The 12406-nt window shown below is 37.2% G+C and overlaps 1 protein-coding gene across 1 annotated transcript; it reads right to left on the reverse strand.

Annotated features, from left to right (window-relative positions):
* Positions 1-11659: 11659 nt before the first annotated feature.
* On the reverse strand, positions 11660-11989 carry LOC138889651 (uncharacterized). The gene has a single exon (XM_070172984.1). The coding sequence runs from the start codon at positions 11987-11989 to the stop codon at positions 11660-11662; it is 330 nt and encodes a 109-aa protein (XP_070029085.1).
* Positions 11990-12406: the final 417 nt, after the last annotated feature.

Consider the following 12406-nt stretch of genomic DNA (forward strand, 5'->3'; position numbering starts at 1 on the left):
CTATAGATGTTTTACCTCTTCATCTTTGGCGTCTTCTATACCAAGGATAACAAAATTCCTTACACGCGAGGGTGACACTCAGAATAATTGGCACATATAGTCCCTTAAGCTTAACTTTGCTCACATTGCTTGCTTTAGGGAAGCATCTTCCTGAATGACCATTCTCTGAATTTCTCATAAATCTTTTTCTGTTGTCCATTCTATTATCGCCAGAACACAATCTGAAATTCTCATGATGTCGACCATTATCAAACCACGTCCCTAATTCATGTTTAGGTTATTTTATTCACCAATACATACTGATTTCTATTACTATGGGTTCTAACTTTCCCTTCTGGTAATCACGTTAGTGTCACGAACTTATTTCTCGAAATTTGAATGTGACTTTATGACCTATACTCTTTTCTTGCCTCAAGTCCTGTCACCTCTCGTCTTTTCCTTCCCTTGACTATAGACTGTGTAAAACTATCTTTTTTATCTACCGTGGTCATCCATATGTCACACCTTACTCATAATGCATTATTAACTCTCTTCTTATTTTCCGCTAACATTTATTTCTATCACTTTATTTCAAAAACTTCAACAAGACATTATTTTGATTTTAGCTCCCCTTGCTCCATCCACTGCCTCTTCGGGTTTCCTAACATTCTCTCTTTACTAGGGATGGGAGCCACACTAAGGTAATATTTATTCCTTCTAGGATTTCACTGTCTATATTTGTAGTACTCATATTAGAGTGCACCATCTGGGTGTCTCACAAGGAGATCTATTAGCACATTCGCAATATCATTCAGAAATGTCAACTAAGGCAAGCGATCCATTCACCAATTTGGGTTACCCTAACCCCAACTAGATTCTGATATCCTGTCCTTCTCTTAACTACACCTGTTAGCCCCCATAGGGCATAACTGAAATGGGTGTGACCAATGGTATATACCTCTGTTATTGTTGAATGTAACTAAAAATGCTCATTTTTCTGCCTGAATTGTAAATACTGATAATCTTCATTAATTGGGTGCCTCGTAGCCTTCTTCACCTTGCTTCTTTTATTTGTTGGAACTTGTACCCTCTGATTCTTTCATTGCTTTTTACCATAAGAGTGGATAGATATTCTTGCCTTAGGAATCCTTATCAAAAAGCTTACACCTTTCAGTACACATATGATTTGCTGAAGACCTCACATTACTTATCAGAAGTATCATGCAGAATCGAGTTCCTCTGATTCAACTCTTCCAAAGCCACATGCAATCTCTTACCAACTATCTTTATAGATGTATCCATCGTCTTTTTATGAATAAAATAGAATTTAGAAATTTGAATTCCTACTATTGAGCTTTACCACACGATCTAAAGTAAGAAGAAAGAGTGACAGTCCTAAATGCCTTATAGCCTCCTGCTTATAAGTGTGGTGCACAACACACCCATAAATAAGACTCTACTAGACACTGCTTGTAGACTCCCTAAGATAGAACTGCTCTGCTGTCACTTTTGTCACGACCCAAATCGAAGGGTCACGACGGGCACTCGGTACCTTACTCAACCGAGTACCAACGTAAGATATCTTTCTTATCGTACTATCATTGGTAACTATTCCAACATAGCCATAACTCGTAATGTATAACTATAAGTGGGAAAGCACAACATCAATGAACCATCTTTCTTAAAACATGAATACATATGGATCGTCAATGCCTCTGACATACTGTACAAAATGAGCCATTATCTACAAAGCCTCTAAGATTATTAGACATCAAACAGGGTACTGGCATACCCATAAGTCTGTAGCAAAATTTTGACACAATGACTCATAGTCTCGGCTGCACTCCAAATGAGGTGGAGTCTTACTGAACCTTCGTTGTATGCTAACCTCGTCCACTATGAGGGCTCATCAAACTGATTGTCTCTATCAGCAGGCATGAATGTAGTGTCCCCAACAAAAAGACGTTAGTACGAATAATGTACCGAGTATGTAAGGCAGATAAATAAGTATATAAAAGACATGGAAGAAATATGTAGTAAATGACTCAATTTGTAAGTCTGGATAAATCTGTAAACCATGAAATACTTATACTATCATGCATATGCATATAAATGTCATGTCGTGCATAGTTACATGTGTTCATATCATCGTCAAGTCTCTAAGGGCATCCCATTATATCATCTCGGCCATTGTGAGCAAAATCATCAACGTATAGCAGCTGATCAAGTAGTGGTGCGTATATAATGTCGTAACCTTTTCCCATATCACACACATATATATATATATATATATATATATATATATATATATATATATATATATATATATATATATATATATATATATATATATATATATATATGTATATAATATATATATATATATATGCGTATATAATGCCATCTGGTTATTAGTCAATGTACATGTATAAATGAATGCAATGCATGAGAAGTACGTCAATAAAATCTCTTGGAATGTCATAAGACCATTATGACTTTGAGTAATATCATGAAGTAGACTTTTTCAACTTACGTATTTTTCAGAGACCCATGAACACAAGATGTAATAATAAGACATACCAGAATTTAAAAACATAAGCACCTCTAATACTTCTATGAATAGACTTATTTATGGAAGTTGTGCATTTGCTCATTTCATTTGTGTCGTATAGATCATGCCAAACGAAAAGAAGGGATAGCGTTAACATACCTGCACCGATTCTCTTAATAATTCCTTTAACACACGTCAATTGCAACAGAGCAAGTAACGACGGGTCGAAGTAGGGAAAAATCTATATGATATTCTTGAGAAAGATTGCACCGTATTCCTTAAAATTGCAAAATCTCACACTATATTGTGTTATGAAATTTCAAATGAGCTATGGAGCTCCATTCGTAGCATGTCCATCATGTACAATGTTGATGAGATTCTCTTATAATGTTTAGCTTCTCCAACAATGATGTAATGAAATTTCTATAAATGGTTGGCCCTTTTGTGGGCCCCACATATTTCCCAAAGTGTGCCATCTAGCAATGTGATCAAAGAGTCACTTAAATCAATACTCCTTAGGCTGGCACGTTTTTGTGTGTGGGGGGGGGGGCTTATTAAGCTTATCCGAAAACTTAATTACTTATTTAGCTTTATTACTTAGTTAATCTCCCAATAAAAATCCATAATTACCCAATTATTCACATAATTTTTAATTATCTCAAATTACCTAAAATATTAATCACTTTTAATATACTTTGTACACCTTATTATCATGGCCATGTGGTATCTTATATGGTACTAGTCCATAAATACTGGATATTTTAGCAGGAGCCGTATTTTATTCTAAAATGTCAAAATTTGACGAAATTCATTTCTTCGATTCGCTTACCCTCTTACCTTCACGAATTTACTTATCACGTATTTGAAATAGCACAATACTTATAACTTAAAAATAATCTCATTTCCGAGCTTACGTCGATCTTTAACGTAAGAAAATGCGGGATGTAACATCTCATTTTCGAGCTTTCATCAATTTACATATGACATATTTTCACGTACGAAAACATGGGGTGTAACATATAAGCTCCTCTTTGCGTTTGGATTTGGATCCGTCCTTTTGGAGTCAAGTGATTACTCATGTTACTTTGGGCTCTGTGAGTGTGGTCGATACATAGATTATATATCGGGTCGATACATGAATTTTGTATCTGGTTTTGGTGTTACATAATTTGTGTATCGCGGTACATGGATCTTGTAACAATTTGAGCATGCGTAGATATTCTTGACTCCCTTAAATTCATTCAATTAGATGCTAATTGTAACTTGACACACTTCTGTGCTAGTTGAGAGCCCCGACTCCGTTATTTTAGCATACTATCTTTTAATACTATATCTGAGCAACATTATGATTATTTCATGTACTGAAAAAGCATGCTTTATAGTCTTCGACTATTGATATCTTTGATTCTTGTTATTAATGAGATTACTTGCTATTTCATTTCTAAATTCTATTATTTATATCTATGTTGTAAGTATTCATATTTATCTAGCTTCACCACTACTTCTTTGAGGTTAGTGTGGTATTTACTGGGTACCGATTATAGTGTACTCATACTACGCTCTTGCAGATATTTTATGTAGATCCTCAGGTTGGTGTTAGCGAAGCCTCGCACTGAGCTTAGGCAATATCACAGAGACTCAGGGTGTGCTACACTCTATTAAATCTTTTTGCAGTGCCCGATTCCTATTCCTTTACTATTTACTATCTGTTTGTATTTCAGACAACTTTGTTATGTACATAGATTTATTATATTTTTGTAGTTACTCGTGTATTTGTGCAGCCTATTTTTGGGGGTTGTATTGTATTGGCCATGGTTAGGCCACGTTTTGACTGAATCACATATTGTTATTATTTTGGACTATTTCTATCTTTAATTATAATATGAAAATGTTAATTAAAGGAATCTAGCTATATTTTTTATTATTATGAGTTGTCTTACGCCACAAGTATGGCTAGGCGCCATCATAGCCTTAAGGTGGTATTTTGGTTGTGACAAGTTGGTATCATAGCTCTAGGTTATTTAGGTCTCACGAGTGACGAACAGTTCTAGCAGAGTCTTGTGGATCATTACGAAGATGTCTATACTTATGTCAGAGAGGCTACATGATGTTGGGAAACTTCCCTTTCATTCTTTATTGTGCGACTTTATTGATCCGAAGTCTGAATCCTTGCCTTTATATTCTCTCGTAGATGGTGACAACACATTCATCAAGAGCACTTGGGGAAGCACCAACACCTCAAGCTAGGGCCGTGAGAGGCTGGGGATGAGGCAAAGATAGAGGTGGAGCATGCACTGTAGTTAGAGCTACTACTAGAGCACCTACTATGAAGCCACCAGTAGCTCCGGTTGAGAAGCAGGCTTTTGATTAGGATGAGCCAGTTGGTTTAGCTAATGTTCTTGAGGGGTTTATCGTGACCTCGTACTTCAGGATTCTCTTGTTCGTTTGGTTGGCCTTGTGGAGTGTTTGGAACATACCAGAGTACTTCATGTGGCACCGGTAACTTCTTAGGCTGGGGTAGGGTTGTCGCGCCCCCCTTTTTTCCATTTTGACGGTAAAGTCATGGTTCCGACATTCCATGGTGTGTAATGACTCATTTCGTTTTGGGAATTGGGTATTTGAAGAGTCGCCACCTAATGGATTACGGTGCGTTAGGGCACCTAGAGTGATTAACTCTTGGATTGGTTTGCATTACCAGAGATTAGGGTAAGGGCTCGAAGTAACCTCGAGGGGAAGGTGTTAGGCACTCCTCTTGGTCCACAACTATGAGTCTCATAATATTCGCAAATTAGCCCATTACAAGTAAACAATCAAATAGGTTGCAAGCAAAGCACGTTGGATAACTCAAGTAATAAGATAATGATTTGGACAAGTTATAAAACAAAGGTTTTAAATAAAAAGGGAATTTTGGTAAAGGAGGGGTCCTAGATTGGTTATCCTATAGGATCACCCAACACAATATCCGATAAATACTCCTCAATGAGGGGCTACACGTGACATTAGCGCATAGTCATCATATCCCATATCTACCCTTCCCATCCCCTTATTGGTAATGCAAAACGAGTGTTTGGTCAGCAATCTCTATTGCATGCTGCTACCCGTCCCGTCTTAATGGTCCTGGATGGAGTTAGGACCTCTACCTATAGGTGATTCTAGACGGACCCCTAAGGTTTTAAAAGGTGAAAAATTCCAAGGCGACAAACAAAACACTTAGGACTTTCAACACATAGAAAGAAGCAATTAGAGGCTCAAAGCTTCCTCCTCAAATAAGCATATAACAGCACGACTCAAGCCCAATTAAGGTCTTTTATCAGATAGTGTCCTAAGGTAGGATATCTTGGTGAATATGCAGAAATAAGCAACTTATTTTTAGACACTCAGGAGTAGTGATCCTAGCAGTTGCCTATGGATTTTTAAAGCCTGTTAGGATCAGAAAAATGTTAAGCAATAGAAACAGTTTTCAGAAATGCAGTTTTGAAAACGCCCTAAAGGCTTGCCTATACGCGGAGTACTGATTAGCACATTTGTATAGTGAAACAAAGCAGGTTTTAAAACAGATTTTTTGTAATACTTACAAGCATGATATCTAATGAGATTGAGCCAATTTTAAAGAACTTGTTTCAGGAAACATGGAATACTTAGTTATACCAATTCAAAAGTGAACTAAGCCTGGACTAAGTTGAATTATTCAGACTAGCTTAGATTAACAGGCATGAATTCGAGTATGATTTCCTATAAGCATGATATCTCCGTTTGATACTGATTTTAAAGACTTGTAGGCATGGAAACATACATAACACTTGTTATAAGAGGATTCAGATTAATTTCTATAGGCATGACATCTATTATTTAATCTGATTTTAAGACATTGAAAGCATACATAAACACTCATCATAACAGAATTTGGATTAAGTCCTAAAGGCATGACATCTATTGGTTAATCTGATTTTAAGACATTGAAAACATGATTATTTGGAACCTATAGGCATAGTTTCTAGCATGGTGAGATGACAAAATGTAAATGCCTATGAGCATGATTCCTACTTGACAAAGTGATCAGATTAAATATAAAGCCCTATGAACATGATTTCTACTCGTACTACCCCATAAAACACGTATTTACACATCCCTTTCACTAAATACCCCAATATTTGTTTACAAGTTATTACATACCAAGGAATGAATTACATAAGTAAATAAGAAAAATAAGAAGCTATTTTATAGGGAGCCTTCGATTAGGCCCAGATTCAAAAATCCTCTAATGGCCTCAAATGCCTCAATTCCATAGACAATGACATAGTCTAGGTGCATCAAAGTTCCCTAAGGATCTCAAGGATCCCAGGCAGTGCTTACACCTAGACTTGGTAACCAAGAATTTAACAAGTACAATGTGGAAGGGTCAGCCTTAGTATGCCAGAGTTCAGAGGGTTCTCAAGAGGATCCCAAGGCAGTACACATACTAGAGGGGGAAGAACTTATTGACTAGGAGTAGAGTGAAACTGACTGACACAAGTTGAGAGGTTTTAGTAAAAAACTGTATTAAAAATGAAGTTTGTTTGAAAGTAATGTAGTAAAACAACAGACACTGTTTGGAAAGAGATTGAAGAAATGAACAGAAGTCCAAACACAACACCTTAGGACAGGTTTATACATAGCCAGTAGTCACAGAACCAAAGTAAATTCGGTAGTCATAAACAGGGATCAAGAGGTTTGGGATACATAGAACACTTGATTGCAAGCACATAATCAAGCAAAGGTCTAGGAATTGGAATAGACATGCTCAGAAATAGCTGACGAGGCATAGGCATATAACCAGATACAAATAACAAGATCACTTACAGGGGTGATAGGGATATGGGGATTCATGGAGCATATGATGATAAGCACACATCAAGTAATAGATAATTTGTATAGACATGCTCAGAAACAAGTAGATGGGTAACATACTATTCTTGAGGAAGGGAGGTATATAACATGCTAATAATGTAAATATCAACTACAAGTTTCACAACAAAACCACAAATAGAAGCAAACCAAAAATAGGATGAACTAAAACAATAAGAGAATTATATTGTTGTTGGAACTTTGAATTGAAACTAGAACATGCCAGTAAAGAGGACAGTGAGCAGAATGAAAGAACAAGAGAACAGAATGGTTATCCTTGGCTTGCAGCCGACTAACTTAAAGTAGTAGCAAGTAGTACAAAAGAGAGAGCCGAAAGTTCGAGTGTGGGAGATAGTTTTTGAACAAAGAGTTCGTGTGTTGTGCTAATGAAAGATTGGAGTATTTATAGTCTGAAAGCAGGTAGTAAATAAGGTAGAAATCAAAGTCCATTAGTAATTAAGGAACTCAGAATCAATCAGTTAGGAAAACAAGGTAAGTACTCTCTTAAGTTAAGGGAATTAATTCGAATGGTAAGAACCAGTAGCATATAAGGCAAGAAATCAATATATGACTAATAAGGAAAGAATCAAATTTAGTAAGTAGAGAGTAAGAAATTAGGGCTAAGTTCAGAAAACTCCTAATTAAGGAAATGGTTCAGTAAGAATAATGTACCACAATAAATAAAGTAGGAGAATCAGTTAATTTAAACAGATGAAGTAGAAATTTAGGGTTTAAAAGAGAATCTTCCAATCAGACCATAAAATAAGGAAATCAGAATCAATCAAGAGGAAGTTATGATTCCATACTCATCAGATAAATAGAGTAAGAACAAACAAATGCAACAACCGGGCAAGGTTAACAATAGAAAGAAGTAAGTCTTGAACAATCCATGAGCATAATCACATAGAGGTGGTATAAGTTAGGCTAAAAGCTCAGTAAGAACACATTAGAGGTAGGGTAATCATAATAACTTAAACAAGAATCGAGTAGTCATGCTAACACACAGAACTAAACAAAGAAAATCTAGAAATATTAGGGATTTTAACACAGGCGAGTTGAAAAAGCAGTAAGAACATAGAATCAGTAGAGATATGCAAAGGATAGAAGTATAAACATAAAAAACGGGAATAAACAAGCTGTAGAAGAAGTTCCAAAAAACCCAAACTTCAAAAGAAAGTAAAAATAACTAAAATCGATGATTTTTGCAAAAGAGGTTCAAGAACAGTGTAAAACATAAAAGGAACAGACTTGAATCGTTTAAAAATAACATAGATCTAAGAGATGCAAACCAAAATTAGGGTTTCAAAAGAAACCCAAATAGAGATGGAAGAACCTACTTAGAACTTCAAAGATCATAACAAATACAGTGTGATTTTGCTCGAAACCACACCGGAAAAGCCATGAACAGCCAAAACAACAAACCCTAGATACGAGTCGGTGTGGTCCAGGGCCCTTGAAGGCCTCAGAGAAGATGAGCAAGGCAATGGAGGAGCCATTGGAGGCTTAGGGTTGAAGGGTGGTTACCGGAGAAGATCGGAGAAGGGAGGCGGTTGAAAGGGGTTTAGGTTTAGGTTGAGAGAACAGAGGAGATGAGAGAATCTGAGGGCGGCCATCTTTTGGTAATGAGGTAGGGTTAGGGGGCCTTAGGAATTACAAAAGGAAAGGTATCATATGTGTCGCCGATTTGGGAGATCAACAACTAGGATTTGACTTATTGTGGATCGGGTATATAGGTTCCGGGTTTGGGTAAGTGTATATAGGGTCTGTGCCAGGTAATTGGGTATGAAATTGGGCTGGGTTTGATTTCAATTTAGGCTATAATCGAAATGCAAATCTGGCTATAATTTAAATAGCCCATTTTCCCCTATTTAATTTATAATAAATAATAAACAATTTCTGGAAAATAATTTTATGTACCAAAATGATTTAAAATATATAATTATTATTTTAAAAATATAGGGACCAATTTTACGCATATAAAATGTAATTATACATTAAATGTGCTAATATTGCAATTAGATGTAATTTAGCTTAAAACAATACCAAATGCAATTATAAAAATTCATAAAATATATATTAACCATATTTTGGCATAAATATGGAAATTAAATGACTAAATCATCATAACAATGATTTGGGAAGTAATTATTGGGGAGTTTATGAATAAAAGGGGAGGGAATAAATCAATTTAAATCCTTAAAATTATGGAAAAATTCGAAAAACCTTGTGCATGCTTATATATGTATGTATATGCTATTTTGAAGGTATTTATGCATTTTTAAAATATATAGGAAAAAATTGGGTATCAACAGCTACCCCTCTTTACTCGGGAAGGATGAAAGAGTTTTCGGGTAAAGAAATGATGGCCAATTTTGACCAGACGTGATGTTTTGAAAGATGGAGGCCGGACTCTGGTTTTCGAGTTGCCTATATATCCCTGGTTTTATAGGAATCTAGCCATGTGTAGTTCTGGATTCATCCGTTGTGTATACCGACAAAATTACTTCAAGAATGGACACGCGATGCAGAAGTGGCTACGGTGAGCGGTTGAAGCTTGGGGCGGTTGGGGGAACTGGAGCGAGATTTCTTCTGCTACGATAGCTATTGCTTACTAGTTACCTGCAGATAAAGGATGCTACAAACGTATTTGCGAAAATTTAAATATGATGCAAATTCTCTTTAGACCATGAAGGTTGTCTCTGGACGGTTAAAAATGACGTCTTTAGACATGACATCCTGGGCCATGAATTGTTTAATGAGGGATTCACAGGCCATGAAATGATGTTCTCGGGCCATGACAGTGGTGCCTCTGAACCATGACGCCTTTGAATAATGATATGCAAGTTTGAGAGATCCTCGGGACATGGCATGATGTCTTCCAGCTATGAGGATGATGCCTTTAGACTATGATGCCTTCGGATAGATTGGCGATATTTCAGCACATGAGATGCAATAATAAGATGTTAACAAGACAAGACTTAGTCTTGTGAAATGGAGGGCAAATCTTAGCCCGATTGAAAAGCGAATACATAGCAAAAATAGAGAAATATCTTGTGCAAAAGGGACAGTACTTAGTCCCATGCGAATGTGGAGGCAAGGATTAGCCTCATGCAGATAGGGAGGCAAGAATTAGACTCATGCAAATAGGAAGTCAAGGATTAGCCTTATGGAGTGAAGGATTAGACTCATGCAAATATGGAGGCAAGGATTAGCCTCATGCAAGTGGGGAGGCAGGGCTTAGCCTCATGCAAACATGGAGTCAGGGATTAGACTCATACAAATAGGGAGGCAGGGATTAGCCTCATTCAAGTGGGGAGGCAGGGATTAGTCTCATGCAAACATGGAGTCAGGGATTAGACTCATGCAGATAGGAGGACAAGGATTAGTCCCATGCAAAGAGCGAGAAATGAATAAGAGTAGTGTATGTCTTAGCTGGAGATGTATCCGATGTCTGATGTCCTGATTGATAGTGAATTATCTTTGTGTATACATGTTTTGCGAGTGCTATCGTTACGTCAAATGTACCTGCATTCAAAGAAAAGTTGTAAGTTTGGTGAGGGGAGGTTGGTTCTTGCTTCATCTGCCGGCCTTGATCTGCTTCATTCTGAAAGCCTTTCGAGTTCCCCTGGGTGACTCCTGACTATTATGGAATAGTGTTTTTGAAAATATGCAATATTTGAAAAATAGAGTAGTTTTAGAAACGTATTGATATATCAAGTAATTTTGATGAAGTAGTGACTGTAACACATCTCAAAGACATTGCAATTCTCTTATGGAATTTTGAGGATCCTCCTCAAAATTCTGCCCCAGTTTGGTAGATGATCCTTCAGCTGTTTGCGAATAATAGGCCTTGTTGAACCTTCTTCAGAATTTTGAGAATCCTTGTCAAAATTCTGCCCCAGTTTCTTAACTGATTACTGACCGTCTGACGCATGTTGGCGTTGGCCGAACTTGCTCCGGAATTTTAAGGACCCTCCTCAAAATTCTTCCCTAGTTTCTAATCTTGGGGGGAATGAAAATTTTATTATGATATGATCGAACCCATAAGGCTTCCTATGTATCCCCTCTTAAACGGGAATTAGGTCAAGCGTAGTTCAATTACATCAAGTGGGAAATGTACATAATCTAAGCATAGTATCTCTTAACTGTGTCTAAATTGATTGGTTTTGGCTAGACTTCTCTGTCCATTTCTGCAAGTATGAGTTATTCTCCTGTTAGTACTCTGTGAACCATGTACAGGCCTTTCTAGTTGGGAGAGAATTTCCCTTTTGCTTCATCTTGATGTGGGAAGATTTTCTTCAATAGCGGCTGCTTTGGTGCGAACTGTCTTGGTTTGACTCTTTTGTTGAAAGCTCTGGACATTCTGTTCTGATAAAGTTGGCCGTGACACAATGCGTTCATTCTCTTTCCATCGATAAGTTCCAATTGTTCATAGCGGCTCCTTATCCACTTTGCATCACTGAGTTTAGCTTCCTGTATGACTCTTAAAGAAGGAATCTCAACCTCGACTGGGATGACAGCCTCAGTACCATAAACCAGCATGTAGGGAGTTTCCCCGGTTGATGTGCGAACCATGGTACAATACCCCAATAGAGAAAAAGGTAGCTTCTCATGCCATTGTTTGTTGGGCTTTTACCGTTTTCCTTAGTATCTTCTTGATGTTTTTTTTGCGGCGTCTATCGCTCCATTCATCCGTGGTCTGTAGGCTGTGGAATTCTTGTGCTTGATCTTGAAAGCTTCACACATAGCTTTCATCAGATCACTGTTTATATTGGCGGCATTATCACTAATAATGGACTCGGGAACTCCAAATCAGCATACAATACGATCCTTGACAAAATCTGCGACGACTTTCTTTGTCATAGCTTTGTAAGATGTAGCCTCTACCCTTTTTGTGAAGTAATCAATAGCTACTAGAATGAACCTATGTCCGTTTGAAGCGGTGGGCTCAATTGGACCAATAACATCCATTCCCCAAGCGGCAAATGGCCA

The sequence above is a fragment of the Nicotiana sylvestris genome, chromosome 4, assembly GCF_000393655.2.
Source record: "Nicotiana sylvestris chromosome 4, ASM39365v2, whole genome shotgun sequence".
In the NCBI taxonomy this organism is placed as follows: Eukaryota; Viridiplantae; Streptophyta; class Magnoliopsida; order Solanales; family Solanaceae; genus Nicotiana; species Nicotiana sylvestris.

Excerpts from the sequence above, each read along its gene's own strand:
- LOC138889651 (XM_070172984.1), bottom strand. The coding sequence starts at position 11,989 with ATGGTTCGCACATCAACCGGGGAAACTCCCTACATGCTGGTTTATGGT.